The following is a 22,252-nucleotide window of genomic DNA, read 5'->3' as shown; positions in this document are numbered from 1 at the left end:
TGCTGTGTTGACATTGTGGACAGAAATAGAAGCATTTTCTTTCAGCTGTTAATGATACTCGGTATCCCAAAATTCCAGTAACTTCATTTTTATTATGAAGTTCCTTACTTCAAATTTAATTCGCAATTAATAATGACTACCGTGCACCAACGCCTGCAGTGACTGCGCTTTAACAGCTGATGGCACCAATCACCTCCAGAACCCGCCTGGCTAATTGTTGGGTTCCATCCTTCTATGGGAATGTTGGACAATAATTTGCTGGGAAAGCAAAATGCAAAGGTGTGAACAACAAAACCAGAAAAGAAAACAATCGTCATAACAGTACAGCATCCTTCTGGAATGTGACACTCATTGCCAAACCTCGTCCTGTTTAGAATGTACATGTGTGTATACAGATATAGGTCCATACGTTTTACCACGCCACAGACAGAAATGGCACTGGATTCAAGGAGACACCACGTTCAGAGAGGAAAATATCTCTATTTCCACTTCGATGTCAGCACTGAGCGTGAATTCCCAATGTGCTAAGAACTACGAACCCTGCTTTGGTTTAAAAGTTCCTAAACAGGGACACAAGTAGCTTCATGGAAATTATATTTTATATTTTTGTATTAATCCTTTCCTGCTGTAGCATATAAACAGTAAACCAAAATATGTACAGCTAAATACATGACCACAAAAGACCCATCCTCCCTTAGGAGGCGACATTTAATGAACACCTACTAAAAACTAACTTCACAGTGATGATAAGGAGATGGACAAACAACTGGGAATCAAAGAGGGGGAATTTGGAAGATATTTACCTGGGTCTGAGATGGGAAAAGACGAAATAAATTAAGATATTTACTTCTTTGTGCCACAGCTGGTCAGTGTTGCCAACTCCAAGCGTTCAAAAGGCCGGTGAAACCCCAAAGCTACGCTTTAAGATCTTATCGTTCACGTCTCATTTCAAGCCTTTTTAAAGTAAAAAACGTGTCCTCTGTTTTCTACCGCGCTCAGGCTGTGGGATGAGGGCTGCACTTGGCTCACCACGAGAGATAAAACTTAACATCTCTTTTTAAATTAAATCCAAGACGACACCAGAACACGGCTATGTGTTAAACCCAAATTTTTGGGCTATGAAAGCGTTAAACGGGGAAGGTTTCCTGGGAAAGGGGAAGGTTTCCTAGGAGGGCGGGAGTTGCCTGAGGGGCGGACGGGCTGCTCTGAGGGGAGCGCTCCCGCCGCCCTTCCTAAAGATGGCGCCGCGGCTGCTTCCCGGTGCGGGGCCGTGCCGTCGCAGGGTGATGACGTGGGCGGTACAGAGGGAGCCCGGGGATTCCCCGCGGTGTTGTCCCGGCCCGGCTCCATGGCGGGCCGGAACGGCTGGCGCTGATGGCGGCTCGCTGGGCAGCCCGCGGCTCCGGGCTGGGGCTGGATGAGTTCACCGTTCCGGCGGAGAAGAGCCGGCTCCTGGAGGGGAGTCGAGGCCGCATCGAGGGCTTGTTCGAGGTGCGGCTGGCGGTACTGGGGGCGCAGGGGGACTGGAGGGCCTCCCTCCCGCCGCCCGGCCCCCCGCCCGCCGCCGCCAGGATCTGGGTGCAGCTGGAGGGCGGCGGGAAGGCCGTGCGCAGCGCCAAGGTACAGCTCGGGGGAGCCGGACAGGAACGGGGCCGCGGGGAGGAGGCTCGGGGGGTTGGGGGGGAGTCAGCGCTTTCCGGGGGGATACGTGCGGTAGAAGGGGGTGGTCAGTAGGTCAGAGAGGTTCTCCTGCCCCTCTGCTCTGCCCTGGGGAGACCACACCTGGAATATTGTGTCCAGTTGTGGCCCCTCAGTTCCAGCAGGACAGGGAACTGCTGGAGAGAGTCCAGCGCAGCCACCAAGATGCTGAAGGGAGTGGAGCATCTCCCGTGTGAGGAAAGGCTGAGGGAGCTGGGGCTCTGGAGCTGGACAAGAGGAGACTGAGGGGGGACTCATTCCTGGGGATCAATATGGAAAGGGGGAGTGTCAGGAGGATGGAGCCAGGCTCTTCTGGTGACAACCAGTGACAGGACAAGGGGCAATGGGTGCAAACTGGAACACAGGAGGTTCCACTGAAAGGTGAGAAGCAACTTGTTGGGGGTGAGGGTGGCAGAGCCTGGCCCAGGCTGCCCAGGGAGGTTGTGGAGTCTCCTTCTGTGCAGACATTCCAACCCGCCTGGACACCTTCCTGTGTAACCTCATCTGGGTGTTCCTGCTCCATGGGGGGATTGCACTGGATGAGCTTTCCAGGGCCCTTGAACTCCTGACATTCTGGAGTTCTGTGAAACCGAAGCGGTTGTGTGGCTGTTGACACGGGACGGGCCGCGCGGGGCGGGGCCGAGCGCAGCGGGGCGGGGGGAGCTGAGAGAACCGGGCGAGGGGCGGGTTAAAGTGCGGTTACAGTGTGTCGAGCTCCTTGTGCGAGCATCTCTCCGATGAGCTGGGGCTGTTGAGCTGGAGAAGAGAAGCTGAGAGGGATGTGATCAATGGATCAATATCTCAGGGTGAGTGTCAGAGGATGGACCAGACTCTGCTCAGTGGTGCCCAACGCCAGGGTGAGGGGCAACGGACACAGACTGAAACACAGGAGGCTCCATGTGAACATGAGCAGAAACTTGTTTGCTGGGAGGTGCCAGAGCCTGGCCCAGGCTGCCCAGAGCGGGTGTGGAGTCTCCTGCTCTGAGACGTTCAAACCGCCTGGACACTAAATTAGTGTACCCTGTGATTAAGGTACAAAAGACGTACCCATCGTTAACCATAAATCCTTTCTGAGCACCTGCAGAACAAGGGGATATTATTCAAGTTTTGGATCCTTCTGCATGACAGGAGGGAGACAGAAGATGAAGTGATACATTGTTTAGAAGCATAGCACTTAGTTTATATTTAACTAATAGTCAATAGATATATTGTAAGTACTAAACAATTATAACTAACATCATCAATTATTTCTTAGTATAGATGTATGTCAAAATTTCCAAAAATTGTAATGCATATGTAATAATTATGTGAATATAAACAACACAAGAGCATCCAGTCGCTGGAGCACTGATGGAGGATGATCCCCAGAGCTCCCCAGTGCTGTTAATAAAAGAATGCTGCTTAACAGCATAGTTGACTCTGCTGTTAAGTTTATTTCTCAGCCTCAACGTGATCCTGTGTGATCTGCCCTGGTGACCCTGCGTTGGCAGGGGTGTTGGGCTGTATGATCTCCTGAGGTCCCTTCAACCCCAGCCAGGCTGGGATCCTGTGATCCTTCTTCACCCCTAAGCCAAGCTGTTCCTCAGGGCTGGTTGGGTGTTGCAGTGTTTCACAGCTGCTCTACAGACTCACCTCAGTCTATGCCGGGCAGGAGCTTTGTAGTAAAGCTCTTGCTGACATGGCTCAGAGCTGATGTTCCTCAGCCTCAGAGCTGGCAGGTCCAGGCTGCTTCACTCCCCTCACTGCTGGGCAGGTTGTTTTCCTTTTAACCAACCACTAAACAAGCTGAGAGAGTCGTCTAGGCAGTTTGCGGTTCTGTGATGCTTGTTGCTGTGAACCACAGGACCATTTTGGTTGGAAGAGACCCTCAAGATCATGGAGTCCAACCATAACCCACCCCTGGCACTGCCCCATGTCCTGAGAACCTCATGTCCGTCTGTCCAACCCTCCAGGGCTGGTGACTCCAGCACTGCCCTGGGCAGCCTGTTCCAATGCCCCACAGCCCTTTGGGGAAGAAATTGTTCCCAGATCCAACCTCAACCTCCCCTGGTGTGACTTGAAGCCAATTCTGTGAAGTATCTTTGCAGAAGTATTTTGTTAAGTCTGTTGTACAGCTGACCTTTATGGGGCTCAGCAGTAATGACGAAATGAATATTACTCAGTGATAGCTGTTTGAATCATGGGATGAGGACGGCAGTGTGGGCACTGGCTGGGCAGAAGGCAGCTTTCAAACCCAAAATCTCAATATATGAGCATTTGTCTGTATGTTTAAATACACATACATTTTAGCGGGTATCCTCAGCATGTATTTTGAATTCACAGGCTGGGCAGCCCGCTCTCAAAATCTTGATTCCTTGACTGTGTAAGGCATAAACAAGGAAAATCCTACGAATGTTGAGAGTTTTGAATTATTTGACTCTGAAATTGTCTGTAAACCTATTTGCTTGTATATTTGGGCACAAAAACTGCAGAAACTTTTACAGGTAGCTGCAGGACAACTTTCCTTTTTTCCAGAAAATTAAAGCCTGAATTACAGCACAAGATTTCCATCTCCTAATCTCTGCTTTTCCTAATAACATACAAAATATTTCCTACTCCAAATACTTTTAAGGGTGTGGGAGACTTGACTGACCTTACACGTAGAGCAGTTTTCAGACCTTATCTGGAGGGCTTATTGTGTAGAAAGTACAAATAATTGCACATCTTTATTGTTGCCCTTTAAAAGGTTTTGTAGGTGTCAGAAATAGCAATTGGTTGTTGCTTTTTAAATCTATTAAAAACCTGAACTTCTGGAGCACAGAAGTACCTGGAGCTGGAGTTTCTCAGTCATTTGTCAGTATCATCTGGTTTTTCAAAATGCTGCTTTTCAGAGGCTCCTGTTGGAAGCTGCCTTGCTGTTGAGCTTTTTGGGTGTGATTTTCTTTGTAAGTAGGTGTTCTGGCAATTGTAGTTTTAAAATACAGATGCTTTACTTCCTTAATAGGGGAATCAAAGTCCAGATAGAGGGTTAGTCATTTGTATTTGGCATGTTTGTTTTTTTACTATAGGATATCCTTTAACGGGTGGTTGCTGCTGTGGCTACTAGTTATGTTGTGCTGTGCCACAGGATCCACGTCTTTTAGTCAGCAAGTGTAGAATGAGTAACATACAGTGACACCTTTAAAACATACGATAGCTACTGCTGTGGTGAGCCTTTGGAAATTCTCTTTAGAAACTGTTTTTAGAAGTTCAGTTCTATGGACGAGGTGGAATTCTTTAGTGCAAGCCATTTGTTCGTGAAGTGTATGTTCTCTTTGACCAAAGAATGGGGGTGGGAATGTAAATCTCTTTACTTGTCTTCTAAACTGTTTGAGCTACAACTTACATACTCTGTTACTAGCAGTTTCAAGTAAATTTATTTATAAGCAATGGGATACAAAAGAAAGTTATCCTTCTAGATCTGTTAAAAATAATTTCAGATCTCTGTGGTTTTGTCTCTATTATCCAGTTTACCGGCAATATTTACTTTCTCACCTTTCTTAAGCTAAGTTGGCTTGATTTTCGAATGCACTCGCCCACTCCTGACCTGACCAAAACTAACTGTAGGTATTAGCGTTTCACAACTATTGACTGTGCTTTTTCTCCTCCTAGGAGTATATCAAGGGACTCTGTGAACCCGAACTGGAAGAAAAGGAGCACTACCCAAAGGACATCCACTGCATCTTTGTTGGTGCGCAGAGCCTGTTTCTCAACAGCCTGATCCAGGATACCTGTGCTGATATAACAGTGCTGGAAATAGGATTGCTCAGCATTAAAGGGGGCGCAGAAGCTGTTGTTATGGCTCAAAGTCACGTTCAGCAGTTTGTGAAGCTTTTCGAAAGCAATGAAAGCTTACTAAGCGACAAGGAATCGGAGGTTAAAAAGCAGTTCAGACAATTTGTGGAAGCACACGCAGATAAATATACAATGGATTTACTGATTTTGCCCAGCTCACTGAAGAGAGAACTCCTGAGTCTCACGCAGACGGAATGTTGTGGAGCGGAGAGCAATGTCATCGATCTCACGGGTCCTGATAGCCCGACAGAGCTGGTACCAAACAAAGCGATTGCTACAAACAGAGATGGAAGAGCAGATGGCGAGGAAGCCAGAAACAATGCCGGGACACCCGTAACCGAGCTGACAAAGCAAATGGACACCGTGCTTTCTGATGCTCCTGAAACAAGTTTTGTTCCCGTAAATGTCCCCCTGTTAGAGGCCGTGGTGTCTAAAGAAAGGCAGTCCTGTAAAAGAAGGTCTGATGATGATGAGGAAAGGCTCCCTAAAAAGCAGTTCTCTTGGGGAAATGATCAGGAGGTGGAATCTGCTTCGCACACTAATCCCTCAGACAGCAATGCAGTTATTGATCTGCTTTCGGACAGCTGCAGTGAATCGGGTGATCCCGGTTGTTGCCTTAAAGAAGGTGATGATATCAGTGAGGAAATGGAATATAAGATTCTTGTGAACTTCTTCAGAACGATGGGATATTCCCAAAATATTGTAGAAAAAGTTATTGGTAGCCTGGGACAATCTGTGGAACCATTAACATTGCTTGAAGAAATTGAAAAGGAAAATGTAAAATTTCAAAAAGAACATGAACAGTCGTCTGAAAAGCCTAGAACTATCAATCCTCCTTTAGGAAGTAAAGCAAATAATTCACAAAAGCTGGAAGACAAAGTAATTTCTAGCAATAAGAGTCCACTCAAATCCAGCCATACTTCAAAGGAGACAAAAAATGAATATCACAAATTAAGAGACTCACCAAACCTGCACGTTGATGCAGAAGATAAAATGCAGATGTTGGTGGGCAAACCTGCTTCTCCTTCCAGTAAAAATTCACCTGTATGCTGTAAACAGAGAGACAGATACTGCCCTGCTAAGAATCACAGTTCGAGGTCAAGTGATCTAGAAACTGATGGTGGGGTAACTATTGGCACCGTACAAGCTGGAGCTCTCAAAGATGTTGATTTTGTAGCCAGAGGGAGCTCAGATGTGCCGTGTATCTCAGCTAAGACTAAAACTGCAGCTCAGCAAAGATCTGCAGGGCCCTCCCCTGAACAGAACAGTCATCCCGGCTTTGAGGAGCCGCTGGGCCACGGCAGCTCCTCTGCTCACGCCAGAGCTCTCACCCAGCGCCTTTCCCAACCCTGCAACGCCGAAAATCCCCTCCCAGGGCACGTCTCGTCTTCACAAATCCACCCCTCGCATCCTGAGAGAGAGACGGCGGGAGCACCCAGACGTCCTCCCGACCCTTCCGTCACTGGAGTGCAGCGATTCCTGGACTCTCTGAAAACGCCGTACAGGCTGGAGTTGAAAAATGAACCTGGGAAACCCTATTTAAAACACATCATTATTGATGGAAGCAATGTTGCCATTTCGTAAGTATTGTTCTGTTCAGCTATCTCTTTATTAAACGGTCAATGAACTTTCAAATGAAATAGGGACTAAGAAGTTGCTGTTGCATATGTAAAGTTTTTTCTAGCTTGCTTTTTCATCCGGGTACACGTGTTTTAGCTTCTGGTAATGGCTGCATTGCTAAGGTATGATAAGTCGTGATAATGAAAAATTATGTGAGGTTGACAGTAGCCGTATTAATTTCCAACTCATAACAATTTTTGTTTTAGTCTCCGTTCGGTGACAGCATTAATTTTCAATTGACTTGTTTGGAGTTACTGTTTTTTCTTGCGATACTGTGCGTAGAAGGAAATTGAGACGTTTTTAGCAGGTGTACTATGTGACACTTAATTCAGTACACAAATCCAGCTAGAACAGTGCGGTTGTACGGTATTCTATTGTCAAATAATTCTTGTAGCATTTACTTTTGGCTTAAAACAACTACATAGTCTGAAGTTGAACAAATGCGATAATCAGTTAAAATAGCATAAGGAAAATCCCTGATTTTTTGTTTAAACTTTGGTTGGTAATTGCAGTGCTCTGGAAAATATTTTCTGTCAAGCAATTAAGACTTAACTTTCCTGCTCTGGTAGAAGTTCATGAATTAGTATAAAAACGGGTAACTCAGATTTATGAAGCCCAAATACTAAAAAATCTGAAAAAAAGCACTTGAGCAGGATAGGCAATGAGACCTAAAAGTAGGTATACATTAGAGGCAGATGAGATCAGTCGTAAGTAACTGCACTGAGCTGTGCTCCATCACAAGCGATTTTGGGCCAGTTACCATCCACTTAAGAGTAAAGCATTTGGGTTTTTTGGTGTCTGTGGTTTTTTTTTCTTTACCTTTTGCTCTTAGTGTCTTGTAATTTTAAAGGGGAGCTTCTTATACAGAAGTAACATATTTGCCCTTTAACATTACATGTTAGTGCTTGGGTCCTGTTACTTTTTGCAAGTGTTGGCATGCCACAAAAATATCGTGTCCCCCTGCATGGGAGTTTGAGACCAGTGTGTGCATGGGTGTGCTCGCCTGTCTGCTGCTCCTCCTGAAAAAGGGTAGGAGAACAATAGTAGCAATTATAGAGCTGCTGGATAATTTTGACAGATCGGCTGCCAAGGTACCGTGCAAACAAACTCTGTGAAATGGGCACAGTTAGTACTGAAAAGATCAAGAAATGCCCTTCATTGGCTGTGATGCAGGGATTTTCCATTGTTGTCAACATTATCTAATTCCTTTCTTTTCCCCGCAGTGTTTCTATTGTAGATGACTGTGGAGGGCATTGCCAATTACAGTTTTCAAGTTTGTTATAACTGACTGAAATAGCAAAAATCAATTAGAAGAGACATAAAATGTTGTGCTTCACTTGATTCTTTAACACTTGTCTCATCCCAGCTATCCCTGAGTTGATTGCTGTTCTCCAGGCAGAGGCTGGGATTTGTTCTTTTTACACTAAGTAATTTAGCAAGCACGCATGTCCAGAGGGTTTGTCATTGTTTGCTATGGGGCTTTTTTTGTCCTGTTGGAATATGCAAAGAAGCAATGACAAATATAATACTTCTTTTTAGTGAGGAAGTGGTAGTTTTTAAGAACAAACTGCCTGACTCCTGCTGCACTCATCAACGCAACAATAAGAAAGAATAAACTTACTGTGAGAACTCGCTAGTTAAGATTTGCTCGGTCATTCTGAGTTCCTCTGCTGAACTAAACTCTTCCAGCGCAGAAATCAGTTTGCACTGATGCAAACCGTGCTGCCAGAACCACAGTGGAGCACTTGAACAAAACAGTAGCAATTCTGAGAAACGTCATCTGTATCCCCAGACAAAGGGGGAAAAGATTGGGCTATTTTTCTTAAACGCTTGAACTGCTTTTAAATACTGATTTCACTATTGGAGATGGGAACTCCTGAAGAGCCTCCTATCGGCTGTATTATATTGTATTGAGTTGTAACTGATTCTTGACGAGGTTGTTCTCTAAGAACAGACCAGAGTTCTACCAGTGATCCCCTTCGGCTGGAAAAAACACATCTGACTGCTTCAGATACACATATATTATATGTCTTCTACTTCCAGCTATTAGATGAACGAAGCTTCCCGAAAGAATGGGCTTAAATGCTGTTCAGGGGAAGAAAATAATCATTTAAAAGACTATAATGTGATGTATTGTAAGAAAATGGTGTCAAAGCCTGGCCTAAAATGAATGTCATGTTTGGGGCGGCTGGCAGCTGGTGCAATTTCCCAGCAGTCACCATGCGAATGAGATCTGCATGTGCACCACGCACTGTTGTGTCAATGGGAAGAAAATGGATTCACAGAGAGGGATAAAGGTGCCCTGAGATATTGTTCTTTTCTGGTTATGAAAGATCTACTTTAGCTCCTAAACCTTTCACCAGAATTGATGGAATAGCAAAACTTCTTCAGTTATTAGGGATAATAAATACTTCTAACTCCCTTTTCTCTGTGATAGGAATGAATTTTGCTGGAGGACGGAAATTATAAATCCTGTTGTCATTTTGTGAAGCGCTAGTAAAACTGTTAATATTATTTTAGCAAATCAGGGAATCAGTCTGAACTTCCCTTTATGTACAGTCCCAGCCTGAGGATTTCTGGTTTGTACCTTGGTATTTGCTGATAACTTACGGAAACTGTCAGATTGACATTCCTAGACCTGTTCATTCAGAAATAATTCCGCTGATGTTTTAACTTAATCCGTACGAAACTTGATTCATATAAAAATAGATCTTGCTTTGCTTGTTCTTTCTTTGACAGGCCTCTCATGTATTTGTATGTGTCCCTGCTAGATCCCTTTTTTCCCCCATTCGGAACAAAACATACGTTTTTAAAGATTATTAGCTTTGGGTGCAGTTTAAGGACCTAGTGATATAGAAATGTTTGCAGTTAGTCTAGAAAGTCTCTACAGCACAGATAAGGCATCAAAAGTCAATCTAAATAATGTCTTCTGCTTAGGAGAAGGAATGTGGAAAGATTTCTGAACGTGTAACTGTTCCTACCAAGGGATCATTAGGTGAAGAAGGTGATGATCGTCCTTACAAATTTATTGCCCCTGGGGTAAAGAGCCCAGAGCTGGTCCCTTAGTGACTGGCAACAGTAAATCTCTTCAGGTCAATCACTGGAGGATTAATTGAATTAATAGCTTGATGTTTTCTATCATTTTCTAGTCTTGCTAACTTTAAAAGGGAAGCCTGGCATGACCCATAACTCTTGTCACCGCTTTAATTCAATTACAGTGGCTTGTTGCAGGAAATAGTTTATAAAACAAACTCCTTTTCTCATTGTTCAGACTCTTACTTAGAAAATAGTGATGTAAAAGTGCAAGTCACAGCTGAGTCATAAGCTTTGTAAAACGATTTCCCAAACGTGTTAGTGGAAGAGAAATGCCAATTGTTGAAGTCATCTATAAAATAACAACAATACTACATCCTCTTTGTCTTTTTTCTTTTAATATTTAGAGATTTTATTTTTCCTCTGCGTGTTTCTGTTATGGGGTTTTTTGTCTTTGGTGTTTGGGGGTTTGTTTTGTTTTCAGAACAACCAAATACATCTGAAAGCAATGAATTAAAAGATGGTGAATAAGCAGTGATCTCCCGACTTCTTGTTGATTAACCACATGAAAAACTCTGCTTATGAAAAGCAAAGAACAGGTTCTGCCTCAAAATAGCAGAACCATCAAGATATTTAAATGTCCTACTAAATAATGGGGGCCTGGGGTTCTTTAATGTATTGAGCAGCTTCCTTCTGGCTAAATAAAGCCTCATGATTTTGTTATGTCTTAAAGTGAAGAATTGTTTTCAGTTTTGCTTTCAGTTGTTTTCAGTTTTGCTTCTCGGTATCTTGGGGTTACGGACATTTGCAAGAAGCCGAAGGATTTTTGCTCTTGGCATGTGTGACCCAGTGAAAAGGGATCTATTAAATCTATCACATGGATCTATTAATGCCAGCTGCACTTGCAGTGTGCTTGGCGAACGTTGGCAAGCCCAGAGTTTACTCTGCTGCTAACAAGTACTTTTAACATTGCCTCTTTTTAGGTGCTGAAAACAGGCCTGTCAGGGCTGACCGAAACATCCAGGGAGTTGTTTGGGTAGTTATCAATTGAATTTTGTTAAAATGTGGAAGAAGCTCCGAATGAAAGAGCAATTGGATGGAATTATATCTTGCTAGAATTGTTTGCAAATAATGATATGTACTTAATTTAGTTACAAAACTAAAGGGAAAATGTTACATGTCCTGGAAAGCAGCCTGCTGTTTGCTGCTTTGTGCTGCTTATCATCTCTTGTTTAACTTAAGAAATACCTGTGTAGGGTCTTCCGTGTTCTTTAAAAGAACTGGGACAGCCAAAAGTGGTATTTACAATGGCAGCTGGGGAACAGATACAGTCTTTGAGTTGGATGCCCCATCTGTGGTAATTTGCCGTCCTTCAGATGTTTACCTAGCTCAAATAAAGCAGTTCAGATTTCTGCTTATCTAGCAATGACATGTTTTTGCGTATTACAGCTCACCTTAATTCTATGTCTGATTTGCTAAAGTTAAATATTAAGCTTTTTTTTTTAAGTTGCTGCAGAGCAAGAGTTGGATCATACAGGACAAATCAAGAGCTGCTGTTCTAGGTGTCAACATTTAAACACCAGAGTGCTCTGTTTAGTTCAGCAGGATTAAAGCTCCAAAGCAGGAGAATGGACGGGTAGGGACGGCACGGTTTTCGACATGAACGTCAAGACTGCTGCATCTCTTGAAGTCCAATTGAGAGCCATTAATACAGTGAAAGTATTTACCAGAGGTTTCCAGTTTATTGAACAGGATACCTAACTTAAAGTGGAAGGATGATGACTGCATTCTAAGTTCATTACCTAGAAGGTTTTACAAGTAATAACTCTTCTGTGACAATTATGCTCCTTTATTTGACTGCTCTTGACATCAAGAACACTTAATTTTATTATGGCAAGTGTGGCATAGCTTTTTTTTTTCCCTCCAGAATCTCTGTTAGTAAGTCAGATACTTGCTTTTTATCGTTCAGGTGTAACATTGATTTTTCTGCCCTTCTACATAAAACATTCCTCTCCAAATTCAGAGAACCTTAATAGATTTATATTTTGAACAGGATGTGTGAATAGAATTGTAGAATGGTTTGGGTTGGGAGGGACCTTAAAGCTCCCCCAGTGCCCCCTGCCATGAGCAGGGACATCTTCACCAGCTCAGGTTGCTCAGAGCCCCGTCCAGCCTGGCCTGGGATGTCTCCAGGGATGGTTCATCCACCACCTCTCTGGCCAACCTGGGACAGGCTCTCACCACCCTTATTGGGAGGAATTTCTTCCTTATATCTACTCGAAATGTCCCCTCTTTCAGTTTAAAGCCATTTTCCGTGATCCTGTCACTACAGATGTTTGTAAAAAGTCCCTCTCCATCTTTCCTGTAGGTCCCTTTAGGTACTGGAGGCTGCTGTAGGGTCTCCCCAGAGCTTTTCTTCTCCAGCTGAACACTCCAATTCTTTCAGCCTGTTATTCTGTGATTCTGTCCCCCAGCAGAGCTGTTCCAGCCTCAGGTCATTCCTGTGGCTCCTCTGGCCCCTCTCCAGCAGGTCCATGTGTGTCCTGTGCTGAGCACCCAGAGCTGGACCAGCACTGCAGGGGGTCTCACAGAGCAGAGCAGAGTCACCTCCCTGACCTGCTGCTCACGCTGCTGGGGATGCAGCCCAGGACACGGTTGGCTTTCTGGGCTGCAAGTGCGCATTTCTGAGTCATGTTGAGCTTCTCATCAACCAACATTCCAAAGTCCTCCTCAGGGCTGCCCTCAATCCATTCTCCACCCAGCCTGTATCTGTGCTGGGGATTGCACTGGCCCAGGTGCAGGACCTTGCCCTTGGCCTTGTTGAACCTCCTGAGGTTCTCATGGGCCCCCTCTCAAGCCTGTCCATGTCTCTCTGGATGGATCCTGTCCTTCTAGCACATCAACCACAACACTTAGCTTGGGGCCTTTAGGAAACTGGCTGAGGGTGCACTCGATCCCACTGTCCATGTCGCCAATAAAGATGTCAAATAGTGCCAGTTGCCATGAGGAACACCTCCCAGCACTGGTCTCTACTTAGACTGTTCACGGCAGCTCTTTGAGTGTGACCATTCCTTATCCACAGAGTGGTCCATCCATCAAATCCTTGTCTTTCCAACGTAGAGACAAGGATGTCATGCAGGACAGTGTCAGATGACGTCCCTTGCTCTTCCCATATCCATCAGCGCTGCAGCCCCACTGTTGAAGGCCACCCAGTTTGTCAGGCACAATTTGCCCTTGGTGAAGCCACGCTGGCTGTCACCAATTGCTTCCTTATTTTCCGTGTGCCGGTGCTGCTGAAGGCTGAGTTTCACTGTAAAAATGTTTCCATGGAGATGTTTTAGAGAATTCTCCTTTTAAAAGATTTCCTGGTAGGCTAAAGTAGGGATTTAAAGATAAGATTCCGTTCAAACTAAGAAGGCTCACTAGTAGGCTTATAACATACAATTGCATGTTAACTAGGAGACTGGTTTACAATATGAATACCACTTGGTTACTACTCACTGTTATGAGGAGCACTTTGTAGTGACTCATCATCTAACTCTAAACATAGAGTACGTGCAACTCGTAAGAAATGCTTCGCCTGTTTGTGCCATCAGTTCTGAATCTGTCTCTTCTAGCCAAGTGCATCTTTGTTTTGTCCAAGTGTAGCCTCTAATCTGTGAAAACCTGAGCAGAAAAGTTTCTGCGTGAAAACTGGGTTTAGCCTTATGTAAGATGCTAATAGGTGTTCTGTAGGAATTTATTCTAGAGATGTTTTTTATTCTGTCTTCTGCGCTTTATTCTGGGATTCTGTTATTCTCCCAAAGCCCAGTTCCCAGAAGCTGTTTAGACAGTGAATTGTTAAAGGAGGAGTTCCTGCTGTCTGTTAAATGGACATATAGGGTTATTGGGCTAGTTCAGATGGGGGGGACCTGGGACCTCCCAAGATCAGCAGCTCCAATATCTGTGATGTTCGTCTTAGACAGTTGCTGATTTTTCTGGGAAGTCACTTAACTGAGTTGCAAAACCAGGTCATGAGCATCTTATATTTTTAAATGGGAAAAAAAAAAATTGTTGCCACAAAAATACAGTGTTTTGAAAATCTTTCTTCAAATAAATTCCATTATTTTGCTTGAAAACAGTAGCTCAGATTGTGGAAATGAAGAGAGTGAAGGCCCTCATATCTTAGATTATCAGAGAACTTCTGGAATGTGATCCTTGGCAACCAGTTGAACCAGAGCTGTTCTGGTTTGTAGTGGGACTGTATTTGGAACTACCACAATACTGGATTATGGGCATTTTAAGCTATAATCAATGGACTTCAGAAACCACCACTATTGGCCTGTTTTTAAAGCTAAACCCACTCGTGATGACTCGAATATCATGCCCACGAAGCTGAGCTGTGGAGCTGCAAGGTGATGTTTCTATTCTCTTCTTTTGCTGAGGATCTTTCCACTTTTAAGATTCCTCATCTGTAACATCCATATCCCTTTTATTTCGGTGGGGCCGTATGTGTAACTTCCAGCTTCACTTTGCAAGGACTTGTTCTGTTTTCTTTATATTAGTGGTAATAAAACTCTAATGAATTTCTCCGCCGTTCTCTTACTTTCACCCTCAGTCATGGCCTAAGGAAATTCTTCTCCTGTCGAGGAATTGCGATAGCTGTTGACTATTTTTGGAAACGTGGCCACCGAAATATCACTGTGTTCGTTCCACAGTGGAGAACAAGACGTGATCCTTTCATTACAGGTGAGGGTAGTAGTTTCCTAATATTTTTATTAAATTGCATTGTAACTATTTCTTTGGACGCTTCTGTAAAGAATGAATGGAGAAGCAACACTTCATAAAACATTAAGCACCAGGAGCCTGGCTGCTCAGCGTAATTGGGTTTCCGTACACAGTGCGAGACACTGAAATGTTATTTCTGTAGATTAATAGCTACTAAATAGCCCATCTTCTCTGCTAATCATACCTCAGACTAATGGCCAAATCTTTGTTTTTAAGAACAGTTGTTTCATGTTTTAACAGAGCAGGATTTCTTAACACAGCTCCAGGATGTTGGAATATTGTCTTTAACCCCTGCCAGGATGGTTTTAGGAGAAAGAATTGCTGCTCATGATGACAGGTATGGACTGGACATAGTTTCAAAATCTTTCTAAACACGCGACTAATGGTTGTAAAAGCTCAATACTTCACGAGTGGTTGTGTTAGCTGGTTCTTCGACCTGTCTAGACAGAGAGCTATGCATCCAACTGAAGACCGAGCTCTACTTCTGTTATTTTACTGTCCTAAGAAACATTTCTGCATGTAGTTCTCTAATAATGTTGTACATACTGTTTTCAGAAATTCATGGAAAATGGTAAATTTTCATTGCAATTTTAAACAGAAAAGAAACCCACACATTTCAAATGTCATCACTTGCACTGAGTCAGAAACTAGTCTTCTAGTAATGTTTTTATGCTTTCCTGATCATCTGTTTACCCCTGAATTTTCTCTTCTGTTTGGGGAGCACTAGCATAAATCAGCTACTGACTATATTGTTAGGTTTATTCCTCAATGCCATTGTGGCATACAGACATAGGTATGTATTTGGAGCAGTGTATTTGTAACAATGTGTAGATTAGTACATTTCCAAGTTAATTTGAGCACCAAAATTCAACTTCAAAACATGGGGACTATCTTTCAGTGAACAAGACAACAGTCAGGGGTTTTTGTTGTGTGTTGGGGGAGTTTCCACCTGCTTAGATTACCAGATTTTATCAGTCTTGAGACACAGTTACAAGCACACACTGCTTAAGTTTTTTTCCCCAACCAGCTGCATTCTGCATGGATGAGCAGTTCACAGCTTTGAAATGATGTTTTGCAGCTCATTACACTACACTGGATTCCCTCCTACTAATCATCGTTCTTACTTTCGTTTTCTGACTGCAAAATTGTCAGGTTTTTCATCACGGGCATGCCTGGTTTTGTTAGATTGTGCAGCCAGGGACCTGATTGCAAAACTTGATATACCAAAGATATATCAAGTAGTGCACTTAATTTATCTTCCTTGTTAAAATACAGCAATTCCTAGAGTCTTGAATCTGGGCAAGAACAACCCCAGGTTCCAGTGTAAGTTGGGGAATGACCTATTAGAGAGCAGTGTAGGGGAAAGGGACCTGGGGGTCCTGGGGACAGCAGGGTGACCATGAGCCAGCACTGGGCCCTTGTGGCCAGGAAGCCAATGGTACCTGGGGTGGGTTAGAAGGGGGTGGTCAGTAGGTCAGAGAGGTTCTCCTGCCCCTCTGCTCTGCCCTGGGGAGACCACACCTGGAATATTGTGTCCAGTTGTGGCCCCTCAGTTCCAGCAGGACAGGGAACTGCTGGAGAGAGTCCAGCGCAGCCACCAAGATGCTGAAGGGAGTGGAGCATCTCCCGTGTGAGGAAAGGCTGAGGGAGCTGGGGCTCTGGAGCTGGACAAGAGGAGACTGAGGGGGGACTCATTCCTGGGGATCAATATGGAAAGGAGGAGTGTCAGGAGGATGGAGCCAGGCTCTTCTGGTGACAACCAGTGACAGGACAAGGGGCAATGGGTGCAAACTGGAACACAGGAGGTTCCACTGAAAGGTGAGAAGCAACTTGTTGGGGGTGAGGGTGGCAGAGCCTGGCCCAGGCTGCCCAGGAGGTTGTGGAGTCTCCTTCTGTGCAGACATTCCAACCCGCCTGGACACCTTCCTGTGTAACCTCATCTGGGTGTTCCTGCTCCATGGGGGGATTGCACTGGATGAGCTTTCCAGGGCCCTTCAACCCCTGACACTCTGGGATTCTGTGTAATTCTGATCTCTGAAATAATAATGTTGTAGCAAAAAAAAAAAAAAGTACAAGGCAGCAAGTTGGTGTTGTTTACATACTGATGTTTTATATACACCCGGAATTTCATATAGAATACTAGTACTTACAGTTGTGGAAATGAGTGTTGCTGCACTTTCATCAAAAGTGTACGTGGTCCTTTAGAAGGACACCATCCATTTTCTATCTGTGATTCTGTCTCTTTGCTAAAATAGATTCAAATGCCAAAAAGCTTGTTTTCAGACAGGTAAAAAAAACCATGGACTTTCCTTAATAAATTAGAAGTTACCTTTTGTCATCATTTATTTAACAACAAAGTGACAGCAAGCGTTGTCAGAGCAAACAGCTAACCTGCAGAACACCGACATTAGTGCTAAGCACGAAAGTACATGGAAGTAACTTTGTTTTGGAATGTATAATGAACACTGTAGTCCTTTGTAAAACAAACCATTTAACTCTACAAATATTTGCAATCTGATAATCCTGTGGGTTTTGGGGATTTTGCTTGTGGGGGTTTTTTAATGGAAAAAAAGCCTCCCATGGATACTCTGCTTCACTAAATAAATGAGTCCTACCTAAAATGTTGTTTAAAGTTATATGGTGGGTCAAAACAGAGCCATTTCCTAGTCATCAAAGTGCGTGTTTTCATGCACTTCACAGATCACTCCTGGATGGTGAGAGGTTTGTTTTCCTACATCTTTGGGCAGTTTTCAGCACAGCAGATTGTCTTAACGGCCTTTAAAATTAATTTTACAGGTTTTTATTACACCTTGCTGATAAAACTGGAGGTGTTATTGTGACTAATGATAACTTCAGAGAATTTGTGACAGAATCACTGGCCTGGAGAGAAATTATTCAAAAAAGGTAAGTACTGTGTTCCCTTGAAAGCTCAGAAGCTTGTCTGCCCTTACAGTTGTAGGCACTGGACCTTCACGTAGGTTTCTTATTTTTAATTCATCTGCCATGCAATTCTGGTAGAGCCCAACAAAATACCATGTGTGTTACACGGCTTTGATTCGTGGCCTTATAATCGTGTGCTGACTAGTCCAGTGTCCCTGTTATTCACACGTTCTTCACTGTACGTGTGTTGATTGCTCACAAAAGCGGGAGCAGGGTGGAGCAGCCACACGATGTCACGTCTGCAGCTCCGTGTCAGGTCCTGTAGAGCAGACGCTTTGTGGTCCGTTCTCACAGGCGTTCGTGGTTACATCTCGTTTCTTCAAGGAGAGATGAAGCTGATGCAGACACACAGTGTCAACGTTCCAGAATCACTCACTCTTTGCTGTAGTATAAGGAATCAGCATCACTAAACAAAATAAGAATACTTGCAACACATCCCTGTAGTCATTTCCCTGCAATTGATGAATGTCCTTTGGGTTGGATGAGTTCATGTAGTTGTCAAATATCCAAGCCTCAGCCTAGGGATTCTCTGGGAATTAGTTTCTCCTGTGCACCTGCTTGCTTTTTGTTGTTTGGGTTGGAGGTTTTTTTCTCATTTGTTTGTTCTGTTTTGTTTTTCTCCCCCCTCCAGTTAAATCAGCTCATTTGACTATTAAGGTATGATCTTCTGTTGCCCACATTTCCCACTAATCCCTCAGAGTCGCCCTGACTTCTTCTCAGGGCACATCTACCTCATTCACTGGGGTCTGTGTAGGTATAACGAAATAAATCATTGAAAACTGCCCTGGTTTCTCACAAGATAGCTGGGAGAACATGGAATTGATGTTGGCTCATCATGTAGGTATTTATTTCTTGAGTGAATTCTACTGGTCCGGTTCTGTTCTCCTACAGAACTTTAGCAAGAATACTTAGCACGTCATCCTGAGTCTGTGGTTTTTTAAGAGCTTGTGTTAACATCTATTAGTTTTACTTCTGGGGAAATTCCACTATACCAAATTCTCTCCTTGCAGACAAATTTTAGTTGAACTGGTTTCCTTCAATGCAGATTTCCCCCCTCCCAGAATGAAAGAAAAACGTTTCTTTGTGTCTTAAGTGCAAACAGCTAATGCGATGTTTGTTTGCTGGTCGCCTGGCTTTCTGATAACATCTGCATTTTAGCTATGTAGTTGAAGATCCTTACGAGGAAGGGGAGTTAGAACAACCTGAAAATCTTCTCTAATCACCTAGAAAATTCCACTCTCATTTGCAAAAATTTGCAGACATTCAACACTTGCTGTGTAATGGGGAAAGTTCACAGAAGCTCCCATGAGCTGGTTTGGACAGTGAGCAGTGGATGACGAGCTCAGTGGCTCCTGCTGTGGTGTGGAGTGTCTGCTCTGGGCAGCCCGGCCCGGCCTGGCCGGAGTTGAGGGGCTGTCCGGTGTCCCACGTTGGGAACAGGTAGTACTGACAGAACTCTCTTGCAGGTTGCTCCAGTACACTTTTGCTGGTGATATATTTATGGTTCCTGATGACCCTTTGGGAAGAAACGGACCTGGGTTAGACGACTTCCTTCGAAGCGAAGGCTGTTCTAGGTATAAGACTGTTTTCACTTTTGTTTGAGACAGTTACTTTTTCGTATTGAAATAAACTGTTTTCCTGGGTCACTTGAAGACCTCCTTAGATCTATACAGAAGAGGTGCAGTAAAATTAAGCAAGAACACTGCAGGATGTAGTAGCTTAACAAAACCATGTTTTTCCTGTTACGTCAGTCTGTTCAGAAACCGCTGGTGACATTTGCAGCTAATCGAGATCTCTATCAGAGCCAAGATAAGTAAGACAGTCCCTTCATCTGAGCTTTGATGGTGGTGGCTTTCGCACAAAGGTGGTCCAGACTCTGTTAAGGTCACACAGAACCACCAGTGATTTTGGTTTGTGGGAGTCTGGCATCCTGTTAATTATGGTGATGTCATTTAAAACTACTTTGTTAATCACTTACTCATAGTGGGGCAATAGGTGCTGCAAAAGAAACACTCTACACTCACATTCTTTGTCACGGGAGAGGCATTTCACGTCACTGTGTACTGTACTGTTCATAAAGAGGCATTGCTGTTCAATGCATTTGTATTCATAATTTTAAATATTAATAAACATATTGTTCCTTTAATAGAATTGTACTTTTAAAATGTGCATATATTCACAGGATGAATTTGCTTTGCATCAACTGCCCAGACTTGAGAATGGGTTTGCTCTTTTGCACAAGCAAATAAGCTGCTCTTTGTTCTTCTTTCACCACCTTAGGAATCATAGATGCTAATGAGAGTGAGGAGTATTTAGAGAGCTTTTAGAAACAAGAGAGGTAATCAAAAATCAGCGATAGAAAAGGCAAGCTGTACTGAAGGATTAATACCCAGAATAAGCAAGAATCTCAGCTACAGAAACAATTGAGGAAAGTGAGATGTATATACCAGTAGGTCACAGGTTGATTTGAAAATAAGCATGTAATTTTAACAGGAAAAAAGCAACTCCAGTAGGAAATGCTGAGAAAGTATTCAAGCTTTAATATATAACCTTTAAGAGATACCATTTGGAACACTATGTTTTAGCCACCTGTGAGCAAGAAAAATAAAGTGAAACCAGAATGTGTTCAGAGAGGTGACCGGTGGCTGTAGATGTGGAAAGAGAGTCTTTTGTGAGGACTTGGAGAGCTTGATTTCCGATCTCTAAACCAGGAACTGGGCTTTGGTTTTTGGGGATGTGTGGTGGGGTTTTTTAAGACAGATAAAAGGTGCGAGTGTAAAGAGTTAATTTTATTCCTTCCCTGAGACTTTTCTGCCTGAGTTCAGTGATGCAGAAAGCACCAGTGGCACCAGGAATTAGATCAGAACCTGGAAGGATCTCAGGCAATTAGAGAGCCTCTCCATGTTGAGTAATGGGAGGTGTCGTAACCTAAATGATTTTAAAATTGGGCTCTGTAATTTAGAGACAGTTTCCCTTGGTGGTAGGAAACCAGACTAACTGGAGTCCCAGTTCACTGCCTTACCTGGTGGCATCTGCAGTAGACTTTGCTCTGGATTTTGTAGCGCTCGCAGTTTAGAGCAGCAAACTCTGAAGAGTCTGAAATGAAATCTCAGTAATTAAGGAAGAATATTCAGATCCTGAAATTGCTGAAAAATCTCATTGCCCCTTTAGGGTATTACACGGGATCAAGGGCTTCACCTCAATGTGGGCACAGCTTATGGTCATGAGCGGAAGTAGCTGAGGGCTCGTCTTGAGGAGCATCTGGAAGCCCCTTTGGTCTGTCAGCATTTTCACATGTCCTGAGTCAGTCTGCGTGGCTTCAATGTATCTTTTTTATCCATTTAGCTCAATAATGCTGATGTTGATACTTCCGTAAAATAAGCTTTGACTGTTGCAGTATTTAGTCATGTAACGTACTCACAGCATCTTGGAACTAGTCCTATGTGATGTTGTTAGTCGTGCCAGATTCCAGTTGAAAACTGTTACACCTGCTGGTTTGTTTCACTTGGAAAAAATGCTTATCATTTGATTCCAATCAGTAAGTAGCCGAGCAGCAGTGACCTATAGGACTTACATGCATTTTTGCTTTTGTGTGTTTGTACAGACCGGTGGCATCTTTACCTTAATTTAATACAAATTTGTATTTTGTTCCATAGAGGTATTTGGTCATCAAAAAAGACTTTACAGAGCAGTGAACAATACTCTTCGAAGACACCATTCTTTGTACCAGTCCCCAGACCACCCAGCAGCAGTCAGCAGCCTAAAAACAGGGGAGATGCTGATCGTCCATCAGCTTGGCTGCCGATGGAAACAATCAAGGCTTGTCTGCCGATTCCGCCCCAGAGATCCGCCTTGGAAACTGTCCAGCTGCGAGAAGCCCTGATAAACATCTTTCCTGATGATGAGCAGAGACAGAAGATTGATCAAATCCTAGCTGATCATCCGTTCATGAGAGATCTTAACGCACTGTCTGCCATGGTGCTTGACTGAACTTTATACGGGGGTTTTATTATCACAACTGATCTGACTAAATTTGAATATCAATGTGAAGAAAAAGTGACTTTGTGAATATTCAGAACCTAATTTTATTTGTAAAAACAAAGATATTTTTTTGTTCTGTTGCTAATAGATGCCAGTTTTTGGTAAATTAAAAACTGCTGCTACTACAGATTTGTAGTAATATTTTCTGTGAAAGAAAAGAATCTTCTGCTTCACTTGAATTGCTTATTGAAGCAGTAGCAGTTCTAAAGAACTGTTATCACTTTAAATAGCATGTTAGCACTTTTTAAAAACCCCTTTCCTCAAATGGGAAAAAATCATGTCAGAGGCTTAAAACTTCCTCCTGCAGCTTCAGATCAATTTCCCAAGGCACGCATACCAC

The 22,252-nt window shown here is 43.5% G+C and overlaps 1 protein-coding gene and 1 long non-coding RNA gene across 8 annotated transcripts in view; one reads left to right on the top strand and one right to left on the bottom strand.

Annotated features, from left to right (window-relative positions):
- The window catches only part of LOC110360364 (uncharacterized), a 258,116-nt gene extending 256,852 nt beyond the window's left edge, over positions 1-1,264 (bottom strand). For 3 of the 5 annotated variants that reach the window (XR_002416200.2, XR_010465862.1, XR_010465863.1), the window contains exon 1: positions 804-1,263. This is a non-coding gene — a long non-coding RNA (uncharacterized LOC110360364). Of the gene's footprint in view, positions 1-803 lie in introns of all 5 variants that reach the window. The other 2 variants (XR_010465861.1, XR_010465864.1) reach the window with 2 other exon arrangements.
- A 17-nt stretch (positions 1,265-1,281) lies between these two features.
- Positions 1,282-22,039, top strand: N4BP1 (NEDD4 binding protein 1). Of its 3 annotated transcripts, XM_065028586.1 has the most exons (7): positions 1,283-1,620; positions 5,329-7,091; positions 14,762-14,892; positions 15,172-15,268; positions 17,728-17,835; positions 19,338-19,445; positions 21,528-22,039. In XM_065028586.1, exons 1-7 carry the CDS (start codon positions 1,375-1,377, stop codon positions 21,859-21,861), a joined length of 2,787 nt encoding a protein of 928 aa, XP_064884658.1. In that variant the 5' UTR covers positions 1,283-1,374; the 3' UTR covers positions 21,862-22,039. The 3 variants fall into 3 exon arrangements, with proteins under 3 accessions (XP_064884660.1, XP_064884658.1, XP_064884659.1); XM_065028588.1 differs by lacking the exon at positions 21,528-22,039 and having other exon boundaries at positions 1,282-1,620; positions 18,503-19,374; XM_065028587.1 differs by lacking the exons at positions 14,762-14,892; positions 15,172-15,268.
- The last annotated feature ends 213 nt before the right edge of the window (positions 22,040-22,252 follow it).

Source organism: Columba livia, chromosome 13 (genome assembly GCF_036013475.1).
Source record: "Columba livia isolate bColLiv1 breed racing homer chromosome 13, bColLiv1.pat.W.v2, whole genome shotgun sequence".
Lineage (NCBI taxonomy): Eukaryota > Metazoa > Chordata > Aves > Columbiformes > Columbidae > Columba > Columba livia.
Note: the sequence above shows the minus strand (reverse complement) of the source record. Positions and strands in the feature narration are given on the sequence as shown.